This window comes from Pelodiscus sinensis, chromosome 2 (assembly GCF_049634645.1).
Source record: "Pelodiscus sinensis isolate JC-2024 chromosome 2, ASM4963464v1, whole genome shotgun sequence".
In the NCBI taxonomy this organism is placed as follows: Eukaryota; Metazoa; Chordata; order Testudines; family Trionychidae; genus Pelodiscus; species Pelodiscus sinensis.
In genome coordinates this window covers 15946137-15972595 of record NC_134712.1, presented here as the reverse complement: position 1 = coordinate 15972595, position 26459 = coordinate 15946137, and the positions used below count along the sequence as shown (strand labels likewise).

At 41.1% G+C, this 26459-nt stretch overlaps 1 protein-coding gene across 5 annotated transcripts in view; it reads right to left on the bottom strand.

Moving 5' to 3' along the window:
• The window catches only part of CYRIB (CYFIP related Rac1 interactor B), a 143698-nt gene that overhangs the window by 27894 nt on the left and 89345 nt on the right, over positions 1-26459 (bottom strand). For 3 of the 5 annotated variants that reach the window (XM_006123559.4, XM_025184918.2, XM_075920142.1), the window contains exon 4: positions 7430-7512. In XM_006123559.4, coding sequence (XP_006123621.1) covers positions 7430-7502 — 73 coding nt within the window. In that variant the 5' untranslated portion in view covers positions 7503-7512. Of the gene's footprint in view, positions 1-7429; positions 7513-8573; positions 8657-26459 lie in introns of all 5 variants that reach the window. The other 2 variants (XM_025184919.2, XM_025184920.2) reach the window with 2 other exon arrangements.

Below are 26459 nucleotides of genomic sequence, written 5' to 3'. Positions count from 1 at the left end.
CCCTTTCCACCCTCCTTTTTTGTCACAGGTCATCAGAGAATCATGGACACAATGGAGAGTAGGGTGAGTCCATGACTATGATTAATGACTGATCAGGGTGGCTAACTATTATCAGCCAGTGGTCTGAATGAGCTATCTACTGCCATCTGTTAATCAACTGTAGGAAAAGGCTCCAGGAGAAGACCTTATTTATATAGACAACTTACTTTGCCACAGAGATCAGTAGACACACTTGTTGTGTCAAGGTGATCAATTTTGGCTCTTTTGGGTTGAAATTCACTTAAGTTTGATCTGAGGAAGTGGGTCTGGCCCACAAAAGCTCATCATCTAATAAACCATCTTGTTAGTCTTTAAAGTGCTACATTGTCCTGCATTTTACTTTACATCCAGTGTTTCAAGGCAGAGCTGACTAGAATCAATTGAGAGTCCCTTGTCTTGTCTCAATGATTGCTTGAGCAAAAATCATTGATAAAATCTTGTCTAGACTGATCTTGGACTCAGCATGCAGGCAGTGTGTTGAAGGGCAGTGCAAAGGAGGCAGTCGTGGTGAGGTACCATATTACCTAGTGAAATCACTGGTGCTGAAATCACTAAGGCCTAGAATTTGACCACAGAACTGACACTTTCTTAACAGACTCAATTTTTGCTATTTAAAAAGAATATCAATGTAACAGAAAACTGCAACGCCCTCTGGTAACTTTTTAAAAATCAAACTTTAAACTTTATTGAAAAAATTGGATAGTTTGCTATTGAAAATATTTGACCTACACTTAAGGCAATTGATTTAATTTTGTGTAAAATTTTGCATAATAAAGGATGGCATTTTTTTTTAAATGTTCAACTACATTTTGATCAGATCTACTTCTGATGTGATATTTGTGTGCGGTTGTGGTTTGTTGTGTGGGTGCGTGTTTGTTTTTTTGCTCAACAAAAAAAAATCCTGGTTGGTGGGGTAAAGGGGCCCCGCCAAAGTGGTTCTAATTGGGTCCCGCACTTCCTAAAGCCGGCCCTGGCTAGAACCACATCTTCACTTAACAGAAGATCGACACTGCCACAATCAATCTTCCAGAGTTCGATTTAGCAAGTGTTTAAGACTTACTAAATTGAACTCAGAGGGTGCCCCTGCCAGCAGCCAGTACTCTCGTGAAGAGTAAGTAACCTTAAACAGGTTATTAACAAAAAGCAGGAAGTCTAAAAGGAACGGAAGTAGTGATGGATCAGCAAGGACCTCTGGGCGGTCAAATGGGGGAAATGCCAAAAGTCAAGCAGAGATGGACATTCTGTATGAAATTAAAACCAACAATAAAAGGTTCTTTATCAATATAGATTAAAAAAAACCCAAGGGGGAAAAAGGATACTGAGCATAAGGTAGAAATTAAAAATAACCTAGATTTGGCCCAATGTCTGAATGAATACTTTGCCTCAGTTTTTATTAAGAAGGTGCTTAAGGATAGTGGTAGCACGACTAACCGAAATGAGGATATGGAAGTAGAAGTTACCACATCCAGTGTGGAAGCCAAACTCCCAACTGTGGAGGCTGGATAATGTTCTTCCAGGAATATTAAAGGAACAGGCACATGAAATTTGCAAGCCCAAAATGATCAATTGTTAATGAACCCAGGACCATGGGACTCGTACCTTCTGACTGGAAAACTGCAAATATAGTACTTCCATTCTAAAAAAGGAAAAGAACAGTGATCCAGGAAACTACAACCCCTTAGACAGACCTCTATTATATGTAAGGCCTTAGAATGAATTTTGAAAAAAAGCAAATGGCAGGTGGGACAAAAAGAACATGGTTTTACAAAAGATAGATCATGGCAGACCAATCTCATTTCATTCTTTTATACACAAAGACAATGCAGTTGATCTACTCTATCCCGTTTTCAGTAAATCACCTAGAACAGTTGCACATGGAAATCAGCTGATTTGAAGACAATGGGGATTAACGTGAGAACTGAAAGGATAGTAAAGAACTAGGTACAGGGAAGAGTACAACAAGGTCATACTGAAAGGAGATGTGTCAGGCTGAAGGGAGGTTACTAGTGGAGTTCCCTAGTGGATCCATCCATCCTGGGACCAATCTAATTCATTAATGATGTTAGCAAAAAAAGCAGAAGTGTGCTAATGAAATCTGCAGATGATACAAAGTAGAAAGATACTGCAATACATAGGAGGACCAAAACATAATGCAAGAATATTTGGATAACCTGGAAAACTGGAGCAATAGAAATGGAATGAAATGTAGTCGTCCATAGTGCTAGGTCATTTTTGGCTATAAGCTAGGGATGTACCACAGTTGGTAGTAACAGAGGAAGGCAAAGACATGGATTTATTGGTTGATTACAGGAGGACTATGAGCTACTAATGTAATGTTGCCATAGAAAAGGCTAATGAAATCATAGGATGTAGCAGATTAAGGGGTTGGTTTTTTTTGGTAGATATAGATAAGCATTATCACCATTATACACAGCATGGATGAGACCTCATCTAGAATACCACATGCAATTCTGGTCTCCTGTTTAAGAAAAATGAATTCAAAACAAAATAGGCTCAGAGCGGGGCTACTAAGATGATCAGAGGAATGGAAACCCTATCTTACCAGAGGAAGCTTAAGAAGCTTGGCTTGTTTAGCCTAATAAAAAGACTGAGGGGAGGGATAAACACCAGGGAGAGAGAGGAGTTATTTAAATTAGGGGCCAATGGTACCATAAGAACAAATAGATATAAACTGACCAACGAATTTAAGTTTGAAATTAGATGAAGTTTTGTAACCATCAGAGGAATGAAGCTCTGGAACAGTGGGGACATAAAACCTAGCTGGTTTCAAGACTTAATGTGATCAGTTTACGGAAGGGATGGTATGATGAGATTGCCAAATAGCATACGGCCCATCAACAACTGCTATTAGTAAATATTTCCCCCAGCTGCAGAGGGGACACTGGATGGGGAGCGCTCTGAATCACTACAAGGGACTCTTTTCCAGGTATGAGGCTGGTGGGTCTAACCCATATACTCAGGGTCTAACTGATCACCACATCTGAGGTTTGGAAAGAAATGTTCACCGAAGTCATAATTACAAACGCTGGTGGATGAGGGCTGTAGCACAGGCACAAAGGCACTTTCTGGTTTTAACCAGACTAAATGGTGGATTCTTTGTAATGTGAAGTCTTTGCATCAAGATTTGAGGACTTCAGTAACTCATCCCAATGTTATAGACAAGTGTAACAGTAAGTGGGTGAGGTTCTGCAAGGGACAGGAAGTAGGATTAGATTGTCTTGATGATCTTTTCTGGCCTTAACGTTTATGCAGAGTAGAAGCCCTAAGGTACATCCTCTAAAACTCACATGGGCAAAACACTTTAAAGTAGGGTATAGACACGATTTTGAATTGCCAGGTCTGGAATAAACTATCTGATATTTCTTTTATTGTCCTCATTACTACACAGATCCTGCATTGTTGACTCATTTGAAATCCAATTACGTTCTCACCACATGTGACACAGAATATCTTATGCAAAGATAACTATGGATTTGCAGCAAAAGTATGCTGGATTCTATTTGTTTTTCCATCTTGAGTTGTTGAATACTACTCAATATTTTCTCTGTTGGTGCAATTACACCAACCTACATGGTGCAATGTCACCACCCTCTGCTACCTTGTTTCAGCAGTTCCTAGGTGTTTTTTCACAAATAACCACACCATATTGTCTCCACCATACCTGCGTCCCATACACTGGTGGTGTTACAATGTTGGTGCACGGCAGAGTGGCTAGAGATCAAGTGTGAAAAATTGGGATGGGGGTAATAGGCATGTATATAAGACATAGCCAAATGTTGGGAATGTCCCTATAAAATCAGGACATCTGGTCACTTTAGTGCGTGGACAAAAGTACAAAAGGCCACTACTGGTTTTCAGATATATAAGAAACATTACAACATTGCTGAGTTTAAATCCACCAATGTTGCAACACATTGACAATATCTAAAGGGAAAGCCAACAACCCATCATGACAACTTTCTTGATATTCTCTCTTTTCATTCTCTGACCTCTAGTGAGATTGCTATTAGTGAAACCTAGCACCAAACAAAATTAAGTGTGGAAGTCAAAGAAACTGGCATACAAATCCGTACTATCCTTCAGGTTCAGCATGTACCCTTAGAAAACCTTATGGAGATTAACTTTGTGCTGTGTACTGTAGTCTCCGATAATATGGGTGTTTAACAACTAACCTTTTCAAGAGGTCATTGTGAAGTGAGTTTATAGGCTTGAATTATATGCAACGATGACCCCAAAATGGCTAGTTTTGTAACATTGTTTGGCCAAACATAACATAGCATTTAGCAAATTTGTTTTTAATATAAAGCTTCCTCACTTGCCCACATAAAACACGACATTAAGTTTATCAAAAGATCAAGTGCCAAGTCTTGAAGAATAAGATCTTGACTTTATCAAAGCCAAGATTCTGTAAAAGCAAGCCATCTGAAACAGAACAGAGAGAATAGAGAGAGGCATGGACACAAAGTACAGCAGCAGAACCAAATGCAAGTTCAAAATGAACAAAATACACAATTCAGCCATAATATAAGCTGCTTCATTTGATTGCATATGTAAACACTTTGTGTCAGCAACTTGCTTATCCCCATGCCAATGACCCTTTTTCATGCTGAAAACATGCATTTTGTAATAGAACTGATCATTTAAAAGGTCAAAACATTTTAAAAAGCTTAGCACAGATTTTTATCACATTTTAAGTTTGCTAGATGTATGATTCTTACCATTAATATTATTTGATAAAGCATTATTGAATAGCCTAGTGTGTGGAGGGCATCTCTACTCCAACATTCTGATATATAACTCTAGACCTCCCTCAGTAAGGATATAACTTCCCTGAGACTACATTATTCATAAAGTATTTTAATAATATTAAAGAATTTTAAAACAGTAAACCAAAGACATAATACATAAAAGGCAGCTATGCCAAGGTAGTGCAAGGAACAACATAAATATATTCAGGAAAGTCAATACTTGCAAACTTCAACCATAAAGGAAAGACAACTTTAGAATTCATTATTCTTGTTCTGTTTTAAAGATTAATTTTAAAACTAGGTTTTTTCCACATTAAAACCAATACAACCAAGACGGCTTTTTTTTTTTTTGGCCAAAAAGGGCAGATTTTAAAAAATAGAGTAGAGTGCATTTCAAATTTGCTCTATATCAATATTTGCTCTCTTAATACTAAATTTACACATTACTGATAATATTTCACTAAAAGGCCAACGCTCTTCCCCCACACAGATTAATAGGATTTTTTCATGTGTTTTGGTGCACAGCTGGGAAGTTAAATGTAGCTATAAGCAAAGCAGTTAAATGTGCACAGCAGCAGCCATCAATAACACTTACCTGCCATTCTTAGCCCATATTACATCATGCAACGTGAAGCAAACAAAAAGCAAAAGATATGTGAACCTTTCAGGACATCTGGCACTAATCAGGAAAGGAGATTTTTTTCCTTACTAAAAATTACTGAAGTTCTGCATGAGAATTTGGGGGTTTTGGTGAAGTCTAAGAAGCACTTCTATGCCTCGTCAAGTTAGGTTCACATGTATGTTTAACGTGCTATTGTTAGAGAGTGATGAATGGCTTTTGTGAACTGATTAGCATGGTTAGCACACTAATGGTTGTTTCACTGTATTCCTTCTGGGGGAATCCTGCACAACTTGCAGAATTCATGCCCCCCACAGATTTATTTGCTTTCCTGCAGAGCAGTTACATACTACTCCCTAAAACTGCACAGGTACATTGTTTCAGGCACCTAGAACAGATGGCATAAGGGTAAATCACTTTACAGCAGGGAACGCCCTAGCCAGTGGCTCCTATCCTGAGCTGGGATCAACTGCTAGTCCCAGCTGGGCTGGAGACAGGAGAGCACAGGACTTCTCCTTCAGACTCTCGCCCCAGAAACCTTCTCCAGCTGCATGAAGCTCAGCATGCTCCCCCACGTTACTCCTCAGCTGGGGAGGGAAGGGAGTCACTGTAAAGGGAGCTGCTCCTCCATCCATACAACATCCTTGCATCTGAACCTCCTATACCCAGACATCCCTGCCAAGCCTCACCCGGTACATTCAGAACCCCTCTAAGCCCTCCTTACCCAAACCCTACCCCACTGAACTTCAACCACTGCATCTGGAGTACCCATGCACCCAGACTCCCGCCTCTAGACCCGCAACCTGCATCCAAATCACCTCTCACTGCACTCAAAACACCCACCCTGATGGGCCTCATCTCCCTGCACCATCCTGAGTCTGCATATCCAGACCTCTATGCCACTAAACAACTATCTGAACCCAGACCCCCCACCCCACCAAGCCCCATTTCACCTAAAGCCCAGACCCCTCCGCTGAGCCTCAGCCATCTTCACCTGGAAGCCCTTTTGTCGTACCTGGGGATTCCCCTCCTTCCCCCCCAGATCCCACACACCTAGACACCCCCCGAGCTGACTGCATGCAGACCGTCCCCACACAGAATCCTCTCATCCTACATCTAGTCTCCCCACATTGCACCCCTTTGCACTTGGATCCTGTCTGGTGGAACCTGCTTGTCCCATACCTGTTCCAACTGGCACAAAGGGGCAGGGCCATAGGGTGTTTCTAGGGTAGTCCCAGTGCTTGTACTATGCTATGAACTGGTTCAGCCTCAAAGCTGAGTTCTAGAGGTGGGGAGGCTGCAGGATGCTCTTTCACCTTCATGCAGCCAACTGCCCTGTGCTCTCATTGCCATGCAGTAGCCTTTACATTTAAAATACAAATTCTGCATAGAAATTCTGTATGGTGCAGAATTTTCAATTTTTGGCATAGAGTGCCCTTGGGACAGAATGCCCCGGGAGTACTAGTATATACTGGTATAGTGTAGTAGAGGGGATTCACATTTGTATTCTAGTTCTAGAATCTGTAAGCAAGTTTTTGCAAGACATTCTACAATTCTTTTTTAAGGTTATACATTTTTTAGAAGATTATTTACCTCTGTACTTAAAAGATTTTTAGAAGGGCTTAATAGATCATTATGTGTGCAGGCTCTTCAGCTTGTTTATAATTAGTGAAGTCTCAAATTTGCAAGACATAACTTAAAAGGTAGATATTTTATTTAAAATGTATTAACGTCTAGAAAAGGCACAAAAACAGATCAGATCTCTATTTACAACATAGTATCAAAAGCTTTACTTAAATTTACTGCTGGTGGTTTTTTAAATGACAAACTAAATATATTGGGATATTGAAAGTAAAGTAACTAATCGTTCACAAAAGTATTCATAACTCGGTCATGCAAAGTAGTTAGAAGAATAGCAAAGTGAAGACATACATTCAGTATGAGACATAAATGCAGTCTATTACAGGCAAAGAGAAATAAGTATATAAAATCATCTTCTCACTTTCAAAATCAAGGAAAAAATTTGGCCCCTGCTCAAGGTCTGTGCATGTCAAAACTTTAAGAAGGTTTCCCATGTTAAGGTACCTGTCGAGACAAGAATGAGAGAAAAGAGAATATCCCTTTGTAAGAAGGAACAGCCCAAATATAGTACAATGAAGGTGGTGGGGAAAAAAGCAAACAGTTCCATCAGACATAAAACCATCTTTCAGGCTCCTGCAATGGTGCGTGCTTGATGGAGGTTGACCCCCCCAACCTCCATTTCAAGAACGTACAACTGGTTATCCTAGAGATGCAATGTGGATTTCCTGTAAAAAGTGACAGACATGTCACCCACATCTTCATAGTCTCTTCTTTGAAAAAGACGCAGAGCTCCAACTGAAGGCCTTGTAAGTAAATAAATTCCATCTCACTGAGGCAGAGTCCTGAGCAAGTGTCTGTGCCTTCAAGGGTAATTATCCTATCTGCAGCATGGCTAGTACGTTAATATTGACTCAGACTGTGTTTGATTATGTGGTGCAGTGAAGGGGTGAAGAGTTTTATTTTTTCCTTTATAATTTTACTGAAGGAGAAACACAATAGAAAGCTGCACATATAAACTTTGTTCGTATCAGTTTCATGTGTACAAAAAAACCACAGCACCATATTTCAGCTTCGAGATCCTGTTGTATTTCGGTAATGCTGCTGACAATTAATAGGTGTGACTTCCAAATTCACATCCATTCATGACTTTAAATCCCCGTTAAAAACAATACTATCCCTGCTGTGAATTAACAAGTCAGAATTAAACAGGGATTTTACTATTCCTTCATACAAGTCTGCAGTGTGCTGCAGAACCACTCAGCACATTTCATTAAGGCACACAGAGAATTTTTCATTGTATGGCTACTTGATTTGCAGGCAGATGAAAGGACATCACTGAGCACACAGACCCAAAATGATAAAACACATGAAAATCCAGAATTTTACAACAGCGGCATGATAGGGGCTTGGCTCAACTGAAAAAAACCCCAAACAAAACATGCAATCCTTTCTCAGACTGTGCTTTTGCAACTAATGTCCCCTTTCCCTTCACTGTGGTGGTGGATACACACAATCCTACTGTAACCATTTTAAATGCACCAGCTGTGAAGGGCTGAAAGACTTACTTTCAAAATCCAAGAAAAAATGTGCTGCATTGTGGTCTATGTCCCTGGTTAGCACTTTAATGAGATTACCCATGCCAGCAAACCTAAAAATAAAAATGGCAAAACTGTTTAGTTCCAATAATTGTTTTCTTTTTAAGCAGAGGACTTGGGTCCAGTTAGGGCTGGCTCCTTTGTGGTTTCACACATGTTGCTTCACCAACTTGTGACTTGAACAGGACTAACGTGCACTTTGTGCAAGTCCCATTTCACCTCCCATCTCAAAGTGATTAATGAAAAACAAGGTGGTAATTAGAAAGAAAAACTAGATTCTGAGATTATTTGTATCCAACTATGAAAGAGCAAAGAATAATGCTAACATTGTGGACGCTTAATGTCGAGTGGTGGGTGATTTGCTGTGTGACATGAAATCACAATGACTAATATCAATACAATTTTCTCCATCCCTCTAACATTGAGAAAAAAAATAATTCTGGCTAGAAATTTGGTAGGAAAAGGACAATTCCCCCCTCCCCTCCAAAAAAATAATTGACAAGCCAAATAAGTTAAACTTTATTCCCCCAAAGTATGAGCTAGTCTTATTTCAAAAGTTCTTCTTACGCTTTTCTGCTGCATCTTAGCTAAAAACAAATAGAAAGTGAGAGAAAGATTAATTGTGGTTTGTTAGATTCATCTGGTTGAGATATAAATCCACATGATGAAACCTCAAACATTATCAGCACATTATAGAGATAATTAAATGCTTAAGTAAGAATGCCAGAATAAAAAGGCTGCCATTTCAATGCATATCCATAGTTCTAAGACCAACACACAGCTCACAATCACCAGCCTTCAAATAGCTTTGGCAAGATCTGCCAAACAGCAATGACCATGCAAAATCACGAAATTGTTGGACAGTAAATGAGAATTTCCCTCCAATGCTAAGGTTTATATATGCTGCCCAATTTTAGCTTCTCTCTTGAGTCCTCAAAAAAACATCATATGCACTTTAAATTTTGCAAGTCTGATCCATATTTTTGCAATCTGGAATTTGAGACGTCAAAGAGCTGGTAATAATCTTTTGAAAATTCTCCCTATCCTTTTTTGCCATTTACCTCATTTCAAAACACAGAGTATCAAACTCCAAATGAAGTTTATTTTTAAGATCTAAGCAAGTTATAGCACCCAAGACCATTAAGGGGAGCATTGGGGGGCAAAAAACCTAACTGGCTTTAAGACTGAGCTTGATCAGTTTATGCAGGGGATGGTATAACTTGACTGCTTCAAATGTCATGTGGCTGATCTGCACCCACTAATTGCAAATTTATCCATTGGCTGGCAATGGAACATTCCATGGAGAATTACAGAGGATTCTTTCCCAGGTGTCTTGATGTTGGGTCTTGCTGAAATGTTCAAGGACCAATTAATTGCTATATCAGGAGTTGGGAAGGAATTTTCCCCTGGGTCAAAGACCTGGGTGGCTTTTCTCCTTCCTCTGCTGTGTGAGGCATCAGTCACTTGCAAGTTTAAAATAAAGTACATGATGGAGTCTCTGTAACTTGAAGTTTTAAGGCATGATTTGAGGACTTCAGTAACTCAGCCAGAGGTTTTGGGTCTATTACAGAAGTGGGTGGGCAAGGTTCCACGGCCTACTGCGTACAGGAGGTCACAGTAGATTATCATCATGATGGTCTCTTCTGGTCCTAAAGTCTATGAGTCTAAAGGGGCTAGGAAATACATGTAGGAAGTTATTCGTTAGAAAATTAAGTACATAAGACTGGTCCGTAGGGTTCCAGTACATTTTAAGGCCAACTAAAAGGTAAGACTAGCCCTTTTTCTTCCCAAGGAATCTCTAAAATGTAAGGCAACTGACCATGATGAACCACCTTGACATTTTAAACAAAAACGAAACGACACTTCAGATAAACTTCACAGCTTACACCCTCCTGATGAGCCATATGTTCTCCTGTTTGGCTACTGTGTAAAGGATTTTCAATGTTTACCAAAAATCATAAATTTGAGAAATAAGTTAATACAGAAACTAAGCATATTTGAAACCCACCACTATAGCCTTAAGCTATTTTGCATGAGAACCTACAACTAACCAGGACTCTCAGTACTTCCTCGGCCCACCAAGAACAGGGACTGAAGTTAATGAACTATGTATTTTAATAGGTTCAAGTACCCCCAAGCCGTGGCAAATGTTTGGCATTTTTGGCTCTCAAGAGCATGTTAGCACCATGATGTTAAAAATCAGGTAATTCGGTAAACGTGTAACAGCTGAAAAAGCTCAGTGCTTATATGCAGGGTTCCCTCTGAGGTGTGCGCATGTGTAGGTGCGCATCAAAAATTTCAGTCCTGTCCACCTCCTCACCAGAGCCACACAGCCACAGCCACAGCTGCTCCCGGGGCAGAGTCGTGTGGTGGGTGGCTGACCGGCCTGTGGGTGGCTGACCGGCGCAAGAGCAACTGGGCAGCCACCACGAAGCTCGCATGGTGGCTGCCGGAGCTGAAGCCTGGGCTGTGGTACTAAAAATAACACCGCGACCCCGGCTGCAGTCCTTGCACATGGGGCAGCCACCAGCCACGTGGCCGTGCCCCCGGGAGCAGCTGGAACCGCGGCTATGTGGCGGCTGCTGGAGCCATGGTGCTATTTTTAGTACTGCGGTCCCTGCCCCAGCAGCTGCAATCCCAGCTGCTCCAAGGGCAGGCTGCATTGCAGGCGGCTGCACCATGTTCCAGGGCTGCAGTCAGCTGATCCTGGGCCAGTGCTGCAGTGCTAAAAATAGTACCGCGACCCTGGCTTGGGTGCAGCCATCACATGGCTAGGTGGATCATGGGAGTCCCGAGCTGCAGTGGGACTGCCAGGTGGAGTGCAGAGCTCTAGGCATGGAGCCACTGAGGAGAGTTCCTGGCAGCAGCAGGGCTGTTGTACAGAGCACAGAGCTCCAGATACAGGAGTTGGGACTGCTGCAGACTGCTTCCCACCCCCTTGGGGAGAGCAGAGTCCAAAGCATTACCGGGTGGCCCGGAGGAAATGTGGAGACCCGGATGCACTGACATCCCCTGGTCCAGCAAATTCCCTGGTCTGGGACAATTCAGGTCCTAAGGGTGCCAGACCAGAAGGGTTCAACCTATAGTTTATTTTTGAAGGGTATCTTTACAATAATTAAGGCTAGAGCTTTTTTTTTTTTTTTTATGAAAGTTCAGGTTCTGGAACACAACAGAGCCTCTATGAGAAAGAAACCATCATAAGTTTATTCGTTAGTATAGAAGAAGGTGCTTTGTTTCATTCAATTTAATGAGATACCAATTTCCTTAAATTACTTGCATGAATCTGTACTTATGTAGTAAGCAGAGTTTTCTGTTGACAGCCTCATGACATTTGCTTTTGTTGGTGGTGAAGACATGTCTTTTGTCTGTTACAATGTTTCCCCATTAAAAAAAAAATCAACATGTGCCAAAAGATACCATAGGGCATGAGATGACTGCTCCCTCAGATAACACTATGTGCTAACTAATGGAAACTGCTGAATTTTCTAGTGTTTTGGAAAAAATAACTATTAATGGGACAACGTATTTGGAAGGAGACCTCTATTGGCATTCCACAGGGTTTTATTCTGGGTCTGGTGGTGTTTACTATCTTTAGTTATGACCCTGGATGTAAGAATGAGAGCATATTAATACGATTTACAGGGGATACAAAGCTGGCTGGGGGCAGGGTTGCAAATACTGTGAAGGATAGAACTAAAATTCAAAAGGATCTTGATAAATTAGAGAACTGGGTTATAGATCAGAAATTCAGCAAGGATGAGTGTAAGGTGCTACTACACTCAAGGAAGAAAAACCAAATGCACAAATACAGAATTTCTTTTCCTCTCACTCTCGGAGCATATAGGCAACTAAACATTTCTTAATGAATACTGATTATTTTGTATTGATACTAAATCAATATGCAGTTGATGATGACACGTTAAAGGGACTTTTCTATGATTCACGGGCTTCTACAGCATGCAGATACTATAAGAAATATAAACAATAATTAGATTATGTTCTATGTATTGCATAGTAATGTGAACTGAAGAAAAAGATGGATGAAATGTTTGGGTGATATCCCTATTTTCATTTTCTGAATGTCATTAACTTGCAATGGCAGAATGAGCTTTTAGAGTCAAAGGTGAAGGATAATGCATTCTTTTTTTATGCTTTACAAATTACAACACTTTTTTCACTGAACTGGGCTGGGAGGAAAGTGCAGGAGTTGGGATGAAGGGAGACTGTGCAGAAGTTAAGGGCAAAGGGGGCACAATACAGGGTTAGTGGTAAAGGGTGCACAGGATGGGGGAGCAGGGGTTGGAGAGCCCATGGATTCAGGATGGTGGGAGCAAAGCTGGGTAGGAGTGAGAATGGGTGCCAAGCTGGGTGGTTTTCAGGGTGTGCGTGCGTGCGTGCGTGCAGGGTCCTACCTTGTTAAATACCCTTTGTTTTAACAATTGTTTTCTATGACAATTTAAATATATAATTTAGTTAGTTAGCAAGTAATTGGTGGTGCCATGGTGGCACATATCCGAATAAGTGCACATGACATCAATATTGGTGCACAAGACAAAACTCACTCCGCTCACAGATGGAAAATATTAGAGGGAACACTGGTTATATGATTACTTGCACCTGTGGAGCAGCAGCTGGCTCCCTGGGAGTGGAACAGGAGCCTGCATGTTACCATGAGCCAGGCTTATTGGTTTACCATTTACATGGTTATGCTTTCACATCCCTAGTTACCATAGATTAATTTATTTCCCTGTTTACTGAAAGGTCACAGAGATCTCTAAAATATCACTACAAATGGAGTGCTACTGGTTAATCTCTCATTAGAACTGGCTACTTTTCAAAGAAACTTGATAGCTACAAAAGTTATTACGGGTGAACCCCGACTTGCGATGCGATTGGTTCCCGGGGAAGCGTCTCAAGTTGGGGGCATCGTAACTCGAACCCTTCCTGACGATACGCGCTGTGTGCCGTTATAAATGCAGGCTGAGGATGTAAGTCGGGGGCTTTCAGCCCCTTCTGCACTTTAAAAAAATAATTGTAAGTGCGGGGGAGGGGAGGGTTGCAACTCCAGGTTTTCCTTTAAAAGCGCTTCACACTTCTGAAAGTCAGATCACTTATTTAGGCCTAAATATGCCCTCAGAAGCCTAAGTTCAAGCATCTGTTTAGGAAAACCTGGATCTTACTTCAGAAATGTTTAGACTCATATTTTTAGGAGTTTAGATTAATTTTTTCCTAAATACACACCCACCAACCCACACTCTTCCACAATGCTCACGGACAGAACCTTTGAGAATTCATAAATTTTAATCACTTTTTCCTCAAAAGCCACTTGTGAAGCAGGGACGTAAAATAGGGATAATTATTTCCTCTTTTCCTCACAAGTGTATTCTGAGTACATATTCATTGTTTGAGAAGTGCTCAGATATACACCATAAAGAAAATAAAATGAATTCATCCTTAGAATTTCAGATGGAGAATTAAGACAAAGTAACTTTCCTATTGTCTCTCAAAGCCTGTAGCAGAGCTGGAAATAAAATTCCGATCTCCTGTATCCAAGTCTAGGAGCTTAATAAAAAAATTTCTCTCTCCTCTCAAATGCTTATGATGTTGCTGTTTACCTTAGGACACTTATGTTACCTACTGAAAGAGAAAGAAATATTTACGTTCAACTAAACGTGACTAATATCATTATGTGCATCCTTGAGCTTCCCAAAAGTTCCCTCAAATATTTTCAGTTCTAAAATTATATCTATAATTTTCCTTTATTGCAAAGATGGCAGAAAATTCCTGCTTCAGTAACTGGCTCAAAACAAGTCAGAAAACAAATTCTACACATATAGAATTTGTTTTCTGACTTGTTTTCAGCCAGTTAGTGAAGCAGGAATTTCTGCCATCATTGCAATCCAAGTTGCAATAGTTCATGTGGTCACATGCACTATTTACAGATAGACTAACACGATTACACGGTCAAATTAAGTTTGCAAGAATGTGCCGTTGCGTTGAGAAGATAAACATTTTTAGGAAAAACTGGCCATCATCCAAGAGCAGTTTTAAAATTGTGGACTGTTCAACAAAATCCCCCTCTTCCAAGCTTGAGGGCAAATACAGTTTAGTGCCTAACCACTCCTCAGTCAAAAAAGTCTTCATGCAATAGTTTTTCATTTCCTGCAGGAATATACTATTCCAAATTTCTTTTCTAGCAATAATGTTAAAAAATAAAACCGTGGCCATGCTTCACTGAAGCTGTATAGTGCAATACCCCAGAACACATGGTATATTAAAAACAGAAATGTGATTACCTAAAGGTAAACTGCCTAGTGTGCTTTTCTCACAAAGAGAGAGGCCTACATAAGAATTTCATTCATCTTTCTCAATTTCTACTGCGAACAAGTATAGCCAGAAGTAATATACTGCACAAATACAATGATGCTGGATTTGTCATTTTGTGCCAGTTAGAATTCAAAGATGAGCAGACTTCTCATACAATGAATTCGTGAGCAAATAGAGCATTTACAACATATATTTTATCAGCAGAAAAAAAAACTTTACATATCAGCTGCTCAGACAACCATCAGGATTCCTTACAAAAGGTCTAAAAAATATATATGTATTTTCAAATTCTGTGTAAAACTAGAAGATAGGGAGGCTTTGGAACAAATGTTCATTATTTAGGCACTAAATAGTATTAATGAAGACCAAAATCGGTAGGCAGAAGCAAAACACAGTCAAATTAGAAAATTTGGTTTTGCTATCTAGCTTCAGAAGTGTGAAAAAAGTTATTCAAGGCTCCCAAACGTTTTAAGAGTATATGAAGATGAGGGTCTTATCTCGAAAGTAATGCTTATTGTAGTTTCATAACAGTTGAATATAACCACAACACCTCACTTTGAACTCAAAATTTTAATTCTCATAGGTAATGTTCAGAATGTTTCCTACTTAACTCATATTCAATTCACTGAAAATACAGCATAAATAAAAGGGAAAATATACCCCAATACATAGGAAAGGGCAATTTGCTTTTATAGAACTGTGAGCTTGTCATATGAACAGAGTTCAGCTTTCAGGACCATTAACAGCTCTATAATAAATAATTTAGACAAACACTCAAATAGTTATGTATTCTGAAGAAAAAAGAAAGCCTTACCATTATACAAGAGAATGCAAATGATGTACTGTATTCAGCTTTCAAAAGAAAAGGCTGACCCAATTTAAATGTCCCAAGATGCTGAAATTACATGCTCAGTTCAAATACACAAAGCTAGGCAGCGTAGGGCTAAAATCAGAAAAAGAAGGATTTGCAGAATATGGTGCTGGTGTTTTGAGAAATAGCTTTCTTCCTGCTACGTCTGCACTGATCTAATGCCCCAGAACGGGATTAAAAGACCAGAGGCAGGGGAGAGGGTTTTGTATCCGGGATCATAAATTGCGAGTAACCGACTAATTGAATAGTCGGTGCATTTTGCATCAACTATTTGACTAGCTGATTGAGCGTCTTTGCCTTTGAAGTACAGAAACAGCCCTAGGCCTGTTGCTACACTTTAAAGGCAAAAGTGCCACATGAAGCTCCCCAGCTGACCCTGGGCTCCATGCAGCACTGCTTCTTTGAAATGCTGTCGCGGGAGTCCAGCATCAGGCTCCTCCCAGCGTTTCAAAGCGGCAGCGCTGCATGGAGCCTGGGATCAGCTGGGGACTCCATGTGGTGATGGAGTTTTGAAACGCCGTGAGAAGTCTGACACCAGGCTTCCATGGTGGCGTTTCAAAGCAACAGCGCTGCGTGGAACCCTGGGTCTCGCCCCAGGCTCCATGTGGTGCTGCCACTTTGAAGTACCCCCTTTCTGCCTCTTTCTGGTAGAGGCAGCAAAGGGGGGGAGTGACTAGTCGACAAGCTTGTCGACTATCCAATAAGTATTCATTCATCAGACAGTTGACTAGTCCTTCACGTCCCAATTTTGTATAAGAGTTACAATGAGTGTCTTTGATCATTTGGGAAAAAATTCCTTGTGCTCTTCATAAAGTCCAGGGATGAGTTATTGTTCTGGCCAACTTCAAACCTATCTACTAAAATAACACATCATGTTTTAATAAATACTGTGTTCTTCACTCACTCTTTTATTAACGTGTTTTCTATATACACAGTTGAGAATGAAAGGATAGAAGCCTAAGTTGGGGAAGACCTGGTGCTCAGCATAGTAGCATGAGAACGTCTTCCACTTAGGCAGGTAAGTGGCCCTGATGGATGGCTTCCTACTGCCTAAGAGAATCTGTTGGGCCTAGAGGGAGCAGTGAAGTTCTGTGACATTGAACCATGGAGCTTCCATGCCATGAGGTGCAGGGATGGAAGGTCTAGGTGTCAGATCTACAGATCAGGTACAGAGGGAGCTCTATGGGCAGTTCCACCAACATCTTGAGGAGTGACATGTACCAGTGCTGGTACAGCAGGACCACCTGGGTTCTCTCCTTGTGGATTCTTAAGATCACCCTGTGAATCACAGGAAGAGGGAAGGTGTACAATAGCTGGTCGTTCAGGGCAACAGGAATGCGTGTGTCAGTGAGCATGGGCTGTGGCCCCTGAACGAGCAAAAGGGCATAGGCCTATGACACTTTTTAAAGGACTTAAAGCCTTGCGGACTGGGCATGACCTGCCGAAGGCGCATGGTACGCCGCGGCGGGGAGTAACTAAACAGAAAATAACAAAAAAGTCTTTAACTTAATTTGCAGCTACTTAGCTGAAGACTGATTGAAAGACTGAGAAGAACAATGCTGAAGACAACGATTGCTGTAAAGAGCTGAGGGTTGTTCCAACAACTGTCATGGAGGTAAGAAGGAAGTGAGCGGGTGAAGGGGCAGCAGGGGTACATATGGGCCGGGGTACCGGTGCCACTCCAGGGGGCTTCCCTGCTGGCCCTAAGGGTACTGCTGAGAGAAAAACTTCCGACGGCACGTGCACGCTGCGCGTACACACCTAATTGGAATGCACATGAGTAATCACTTGAAGAAGAATAAGAAGTTTCCAAGTGTTTAAAGTGGACTATATAAAACTCCCAGAGGAGGAGAGCTTCTTGGCACAATGGAAATGACTTTGCATCTCCCTTCTTACTGACACAAAACATGGCAGTGGTATCATCTGTCAGAACTGTGACCTTCCATAGTAGAATGAAAAAGTCTGAAAGGCCAAACCAACTAACCTAAGCTCCTTAATACTGATGTGCAAAGGCATCTTGTCATCCAACTATCTGCTCTGGATCCACAGGTCCCGGTGGTGTGCACTCCCTCCTCCCCCGGAAGATCTGATTAATCTGTGACCAGCATAAGCTCTAGGTGGGGGTCTGAAAGAGTACCCGGGCACACACCATCAGGGCTCCACCCACCACCAGGGACTGCAGGACATTCATTGGAATGCTAAGTACCTGGGTCCATGCAGTCTTGACCTGGATGGTAGACTGTAGAAGGCCATGCTTGGAATGGTCTGAGTCTCATTTTGGCACGTGGAACCATGTAAGTGCATGCTGACATGTGGCCAAGTAAGCTCAGGCATTTCCCGGCAGGGACAATTCCTGGAACAATGGTGCAGTGACTATATTAGTCAGCACATGGCCTGGAACCTGGTGTCCAGCAGAAAGGCTTTGCTGCTGTGGTGTCCAGGATAGCCCCAATGAACTCTATTCTTCGGGTGGGAACAAGTATGGACTTTTCCAGGTTGAGAAGGATGCCTAAACTCTGGAACCATGTCCCTGACAAGGAAACATGCATCCACCTTCTCCTTAGAACAGCCTGTCAGCAGCCAGTCGTCATGGTACAGACGCACCTCAACTCTACTTTTGTGGAGAAATGCTGCCACTACTGCCATGTGCTTCATGAATTTGTGGATGGCTGTAGAGAGGCTGAAGGGAAACACTGTGAAGTTAATGTATCTGACTTACCACTTCCAACAAGCTTATGTCTCAGAGTTTGGGAACTGCAAATGTATAGCATAACTGTCACACTGTGTGTGGTGATCTGAAACGTCAAGTTTTGAAGGACAGGTACGAATGTCAGAGAGCAATCTGATGGTCCTGGGCTAATCATGTGATTTGAGGACCAGGCAGGTGCTCCAATAAGCTCTTCATCCTGTGTCTCAAGTTCCAACCACTAAGTCAGCTCTGCAAAAACATAGAATCATAGAATACTATGACTGGAAGGGACCTCGAAAGGTCGAGTCCAGCCACCTGCCCTCATGGCAGGACCAAATACTGTCTAGACCATCCCTGATAGACATTTATCTAACCTACCCTTAAATATCTCCAGAGATGAACATAAGAACATAAGAATGGCCTTACTGGGTCAGACCAAAGGTCCTTCTAGCCCAGTATCCTGTCTACTGACAGTGGCCAGCACCAGGTGCCCCAGAGAGGGTGGACCGAAGACAATGATCAAGCGATTTGTCTCCTGCCATCTCTCTCCAGCCTCTGACAAACAGAGGCCAAGGACACTATTTTATCCCCTGGCTAATAGCCTTTTATGGACCTAACCTCCATGAAATTATCTAGCTTCTCTTTAAACTCTATTATAGTCCTAGCCTTCACAGCCTCCTCTGGCAAGGAGTTCCACAGGTTGACTACATGCTGTGTGAAGAAGAACTTTCTTTTATTAGTTTTAAACCTGCTACCCATTAATTTCATTTGGTGACCTCTAGTTCTTCTATTTAGGGAACTAATAAATAACTTTTCTTTATCGGCCCTCTCCACACCACTCATAATTTTATAGACCTCTATCATATACCCCCTCAGTCTCCTTTTTTCTAAACTGAAAAGTCCCAGTCGCATTAACCTCTCCTCATATGGGACCCGTTCTAAACCCCTAATCCTTTTAGTTGCCCTTTTCTGAACCCTTTCCAAGGCCAAAATATCTTTTTTGAGGTGAGGAGACCACATCTGTACACAGTATTCCAGATGTGGGCATACCATAGTTTTATACAGGGGCAGTAAGATATTCTGTGTCTTATTTTCTATCCCTTTCCTAATAATTCCTAGCATCCTATTTGCCTTTTTGACTGCCGCTGCACACTGCGTGGAAGTTTTCAGAGAACTGTCCACGATAACTCCAAGATCCCTTTCCTGATTTGTCATAGCCAAATTAGCCCCCATCATACTGTACGTATAGTTGGGGTTATTTTTCCCAATGTGCATTACTTTACACTTGTCCACATTAAATTTAATTTGCCATTTTGCTGCCCAATCTCTGAGTTTGGTGAGATCATCTTGGAGTCCCTCACAGTCTGCTTCTGTCTTGACTATCCTAAACAGTTTTGTATCATCTGCAAACTTTACTACCTCACTGCTTACCCCTTTCTCCAGATCATTTATGAATAAGTTGAAAAGGATTGGTCCCAGGACTGACCCTTGGGGGACACCACTAGTTACCCCTCTCCAATCTGAAAATTTACCATTTATTCCTACCCTTTGTTTCCTGTCTTTTAACCAGTTCTCAATCCAAGAAAGGACCTTTCCTCTTATCCCATGGCCATGTAATTTACACAAGAGCCTTTGGTGAGGGACCTTGTCAAAGGCTTTCTGAAAATCCAAGTATACTATATCTACTGGATCCCCCTTATCCGCATGCTTGTTAACCCCTTCAAAGAACTCTAATAGATTAGGAAGACAGGATTTCCCTTTACAGAAACCATGTTGATTTTTGTCCAACAAATTATGTTCTTCTACATGCTTCACAATTTTATTCTTTACTATTGTTTCGACTATTTTGCCCGGTACTGAAGTTAGACTTACCGGTCTGTAATTGCCAGGATTGCCTCTAGAGCCCTTTTTAAATATTGGTGTCATGTTGGCTACCTTCCAGTCATTAGGTACGGAAGCTGATTTAAAGGATAGGTTACAATCCTATTGATTCCGCAACCTCCCTGGGCAATTTATTCCAGTGTTTAGCTACCCTGACAGTTAGGAACTTTTTCCTAATGTCCAACCTAAACCTCCCTTGCTGCAGTTTAAGCCCATTGCTTCTTGTTCTATCCTCAGAGGCCAAGATGAACAAGTTTTCTCCCTCCTCCTTATGACACCCTTTTAGATACCTGAAAACTGCTATCATGTCCCCCCTCAATCTTCTCTTTTCTAAACTAAACAAACCCAATTCTTTCAGCCTTCCTTCATAGGTCATGTTCTCTAGACCTTTAATCATTCTTGTTGCTCTCCTCTGGACCCTCTCCTATTTCTCCACATCTTTCTTGAAATGCAGGGCCCAGAATTGGACACAATACTCCAACTGAGGCCTAACCAGCGCAGAGTAGAGCGGAAGAATGACTTCTCATCTCTTGCTCACAACACACCTATTAATGTATCCCAGAATCATATTTGCTTTTTTTGCAACAGCATCACACTGTTGACTCATATTTAGTTTGTGATCCACTATAACCCCTAGATCCCTTTCTGCCGTACTCCTTCTTAGACAGTCACTTCCCATTTTGTATGTGTGAAACTGATTGTTCCTTCCTAAGTGGAGCACTTTGCATTTGTCTTTATTAAACTTCATCCTGTTTACCTCAGACCATTTCTCCAATTTGTCCAGATCATTTTGAATTATGACCCTATCCTCTAAAGCAGTTGCAACCCCTCCCAGCTTGGTATCACCTGCAAACTTAATAAGCTTACTTTCAATGCCAATATCTAAATCGTTGATGAAGATATTGAACAGAGCCGGACGCAAAACAGACCCCTGCAGAACCCCACTTGTTATACCTTTCCAGCAGGATTGAAACATGTTGTGGTATTACAATTCTTTTTTCTGACATTTCACTAGGGAACAGATTGGCCTGAGCCAGAGCTGCAAGACTTCAGGTAAAGTCTGGTAAATGGCATCAAATCACGTACATCAATGCCAGCACGTGGCCTACCACTGAAAGATAAGTGCTTATTGTTGAAGCTGGTTATGATAATCAGAGCATGAATGAAAAGCTTGTAATGAGTGGAACCTATCCTTGGGCAAGTATTCTCTCTTAGATCCAGATCAAGGATCTTATGAACTTATCATATGTGCGGGAGCAAATGACTTTTCACAATTCTCACTTTTTGCTCTACTGGACTTCCTAGTTAGAGCACATTACAAATTTGTTGCTGCCTTCCACTATGACATACCTGACAGTCAGTCAGTCATCCAAGTATGGGCAAATGCACACTGAGACAATTGCAAGGCATTGCATGAAGACCCTCTGGCGTATAGAGAACCCAAAGGCAGCGCACTTTACTGATAATTTGATCCCATTGTGATACCCATGTACTTACTACCTGTGGGCTTGATGAATGGCTACATGGTAACAAGCAACCTTTAAGAGCCGCAAACTAGTCTTGAACCTTACAAACTAAAACATTAAGGCTACTGCTACCACCCAGAATCTGAGGAGGTATATAAATTTTTCAGTCTCTTCAAGTCTAGGGTCAGACAAAAATTTACCTTTCTCCCCCCAGCCCTCTGTTCTTAAAGTACTAATTCAATAAAAAAAACCTTCTAAATATGCTCAGGGCTACGTCTACACTGAGCATTGTTGTGCAAGATGATATGCAAATGAGGCACGACGATGAATATCGCCGTGCCTCATTTGCATGCCTAATGAGCCGCCATTTTGCGGAAGGGGCTTTTGCCCAAGAAGGAGCTATCTATACTGCTCCTTCTTGCACAAAAAAACCCCTCTTGTGCAGGTGGCTCATCAGGTATGCAAATGAGGTATGTGCCTCATTTGCAGATCATCTTGCACAATAATGCGCAGTGTAGATGTAGCCTAAGTGTATCTCTTCCCCTGCGCCACTGATCAGACATTTCAGGTAATGGTAGCCATAAGTTAAAATGGGTAGTTTAATTACAGTCTTTAGAACTAGACTGAGGTCCCATGTTATAGTCGAATATCTGCAGTGTGGGAAGAGGTTTCCTATGCCCTTTAGGAATCTTCATATTGCTATATGGGTAAATACTGAAAATTTATCCAGGATATCCATCATGGTCGCAAAAAATTCTTAAAGCGAGCTAAGAGAAAAATTGAACTTTTTAACATCTAGTATCAAAGGGAGGAAGGAAGACAGAGCAACTTGTTTGGCACTGCACTAAATTTAGAATTCTTTTCACTTTTGTAGGTAAGTGTGATGAGTAATCAATTTCATACTGCGTAGAAACATTTCCTTTGCCTTCCTGAAGCAGCAGCTCTCTGTGTTGCAACCAGGAAGAAGCCAAGCCTGAAGCTGAAGGATCTGTAAGTTAGGGTGATGAATCTTAGGGAGAGCAGGTAAGGAATGGGTTGGAGAAGAATAGAAGGAGACATTGCTAGCTATGTAGCACTTTAAAGACTAACAAGATGGTTTATTAGATGATGAGCTTTCGTGGGCCAGACCCACTTCCTCAGATCAAATAGTGGAAGAAAGTAGTCACAACCATATATACCAAAGGATACAATTTAAAAAAATGAACAAATATGAAAAGGACAAATCACATTGCAGAACAGGAGGGGGATGCGGGGGGGGGGGGGGGAGGACCCCTCCTCTACCTACGGTGACATCTTTATGATCTGGACGCATGGCCAAGAAACACTGGAGATATTCCACAGAGATTTCAACAACCTACACCCCACCATCAACCTCAGCCTGGACCATTCTACACGAGAGATCCACTTCCTGGACACCACCGTACAAATCAACAATGGAAAATTAGACACCACTCTCTACAGAAAATCCACTGACTCATACAGTTACCTACATGCTTCCAGCTCCCATCCAGAACACACCACACGATCCATCGTCTATAGCCAAGCCCTTCGATACAACCGCATCTGCTCTAATCCCACTGACAGAGACCAGAAGCTTCAGGATCTCTACCAAGCATTTATAAACCTCAACTACCCACCCAGAGAAATAAAAAAGCAAATTGAAAGAGCCAGACGAATACCTAGAAACCATCTACTTCAAGACAGACCCAAGAAAACCAACAATAGAACACCACTTGTCATCACCTACAACCCCCAACTTAAACCTGTGCAACACATTATCAATAAACTACAGCCTATATTGGAACAGGATACCATACTCAAAGAGGCTCTGGGAGACAGACCCATAGTCTCCTATAGACAACTACCTAACCTCAAGATGATTCTTACCAACCACCACAGGACATACCACACTAATACCAACCCTGGTACCTTCCCTTGCAACAAACCCCGTTGCCAGCTTTGTCCACATATTCATTCTGCTGATACCATTATTGGACCTAACCAAGTGAGTTATAAGATCAAGAACACATATTCCTGCGCATCCAGAAATATAATCTATGCTATCATGTGCCGAAAGTGTCCGTCTGCTATGTACATTGGACAAACATCTCAGACACTTCGCCAAAGGATTAATGCCCACAAAACAGATATCAGACAAGATCACAAAGAGAAAACAGTTTCTTGCCATTTTAACCAGAAAGGACACTCTCTCAATGACTTAACCACCTGCATTCTGCTACAAAGACCTTTTACATCTGCACTTGAAAGGGAATCCTCTGAACTGTCATTCATGTTAAAATTCGACACTTTCCAAAAAGGACTCAACAAACATTTGAACTATCTCACCCATTACCAAGACAGTTTCCCCAATTATCACCTCTAATACCATTAACTCACAAACATCCCACTCTCCCTACCTCTAATATCAATTCACAGACACTTACCTTCCTTCCTCCCCCCCCCCCCCTGCATCCCCCTCCTGTTCTGCAATGTGATTTGTCCTTTTCATATTTGTTCATTTTTTTAAATTGTATCCTTTGGTATATATGGTTGTGACCACTTTCTTCCACTATTTGATCTGAGGAAGTGGGTCTGGCCCACGAAAGCTCATCATCTAATAAACCATCTTGTTAGTCTTTAAAGTGCTACATTGTCCTGCATTTTGCTTCAGCTACCCCAAACTAACACGGCTACATCTCTATCACTATTGCTAGCTATGTGAGGCATGGGCACCACACTTGTCTCAATTGAGCAGGTGCAATCAGTGTAACTCTTTTTCTGGCCTTATTGATAGACCTTCTATATCAGAGGGAATGTAAGAAAAGTGTATAGCAGTTCTCTGCCCCACTGAAGGAGGAAAGCATTTCCTAGGGACTGTTTCCCCAGTCTGTCTCTGGAGTAGTAGCGGGGACATTTCTTGTTCTGGTAAGGAGCAAGCAGATCTACGTCTGGGATTCTCCATTGACCAAGTATGCTGTGAAGCATTGCTGGGTTCATTTCACATTCATGATCATACCCAGTCCCACAATTACCAGAGGAATCTGCACCTTCCCTAACAGCCCAACTCTGTTTCATTAAAGATTTGAAAAGTGACCAAGACAACAACTTCTCTCTGGACATACATTTCTAACTACCTACTTCCAGTTATTTTTACTGGTTTAATTTACAAATAAATCAATATTAGAGAAAAATGAAGTTCTAATTTTTTAAAGATCTGCTCAGCATTATAGTAGAACAGAGTTAAGAACACCAGAATTATGAACTGATTGGTCAATCACACACCTCATTTGGAACCGGAACTACACCATCAGACAGTAGGAGAGATGAAACAAAAATAAAAACAAAAAGGCAAATAAAGTACTGTACTGTGTTAAATGTAAACTACTAAAAATAAAGGAAATGTTTTTAAAAAGTTTGACAAAGTAAGGAATTTTTTTTCCTATGATTGTTTCATTTAAATTAAGATGGCCAAAAGCAGCATTTTTCTTCAGCATACTAAAGTTTCAAAGCTATATTAGGGCAATGTTCAGTTCTAAACTTAAAAGAAGAAAACATTTTGTTGAGAGTTGTGAACATTTCAGAATCACAAACAACCTCCATTTCCAAGGCATTTGTAACACTGAGGGTCTACTGTACTTTCGTTTTCTGTTGCTGCAAAGTTAGCAAGATAAAGCCAGAGAGAAAATAAATGCTACTACTAATCACTCAGTCTAGAAAACTGACTATCCTTTTGAGGCTGCCCATAATCCCTCCTGGCACTCAAGGTATTTCAGCCAATGCTCAGGCTACATGGAACAGGTTGTGGGAAACAGAAGGGATAGCAAAAAACATGGTTTCAAACTTGACCTACTTTCAGAGAATAAAACATATGGAATGCCACATTGGATTACAATGATTTGGCCCATTACAGCCTTATGGGGCTGTATGATGCTGAGTGCAGTGTCAAGATCAGACAAGCGGAAAGCAAAGGCATAGTTTCAAAACAAAACTCGCACGCATGCCCTTCATGCTGAAAATACCCCTGACAGATTTCAGTTTTTTACTGAATCCCGAGGAAATTTAATACAAGTTCATGATATAACCAAATTCCCAAACATCACAGACTGATTCCCTGAGAGGAACTGTACATTAAAGTACTTTGCTCCCAACTGGCGAGCAACAAAATATATGCTCAATGAATGATAAAACCCTTTTTAGCATTTATGTAAGAAAACATGAGACTTAAGGATGGTGCCAAATATAAAAGATGTAAGGCATAAAATTGCCATGCTTTTAAAATCAGATAATGTATAAATACAGGAACATATATTTGTTATCAATGAGGCAGTTTATTTAAAGAATAAATCAACTCATCTTTGTAAAGGTAAAACAGAAAAGATTAAAATATTCTAGGGATGGTTTATTATTTACCTTTAAATGCACATTAACATTGATAGATGTTATATTTAAAATCAATGTTAAATATAGCTGAAGTCTTGTGCTTAATTACAACCAGTTACCTTAAATACAGTTTCAGTTTCCTCTCCCTACCCCAAGACATGCAACAATACATACTATTAAGTCAGATGAGCATTTGTAATGAGAATCGCCTCATCCCTTCAGCACGCTGTTTGTTTGGCCTT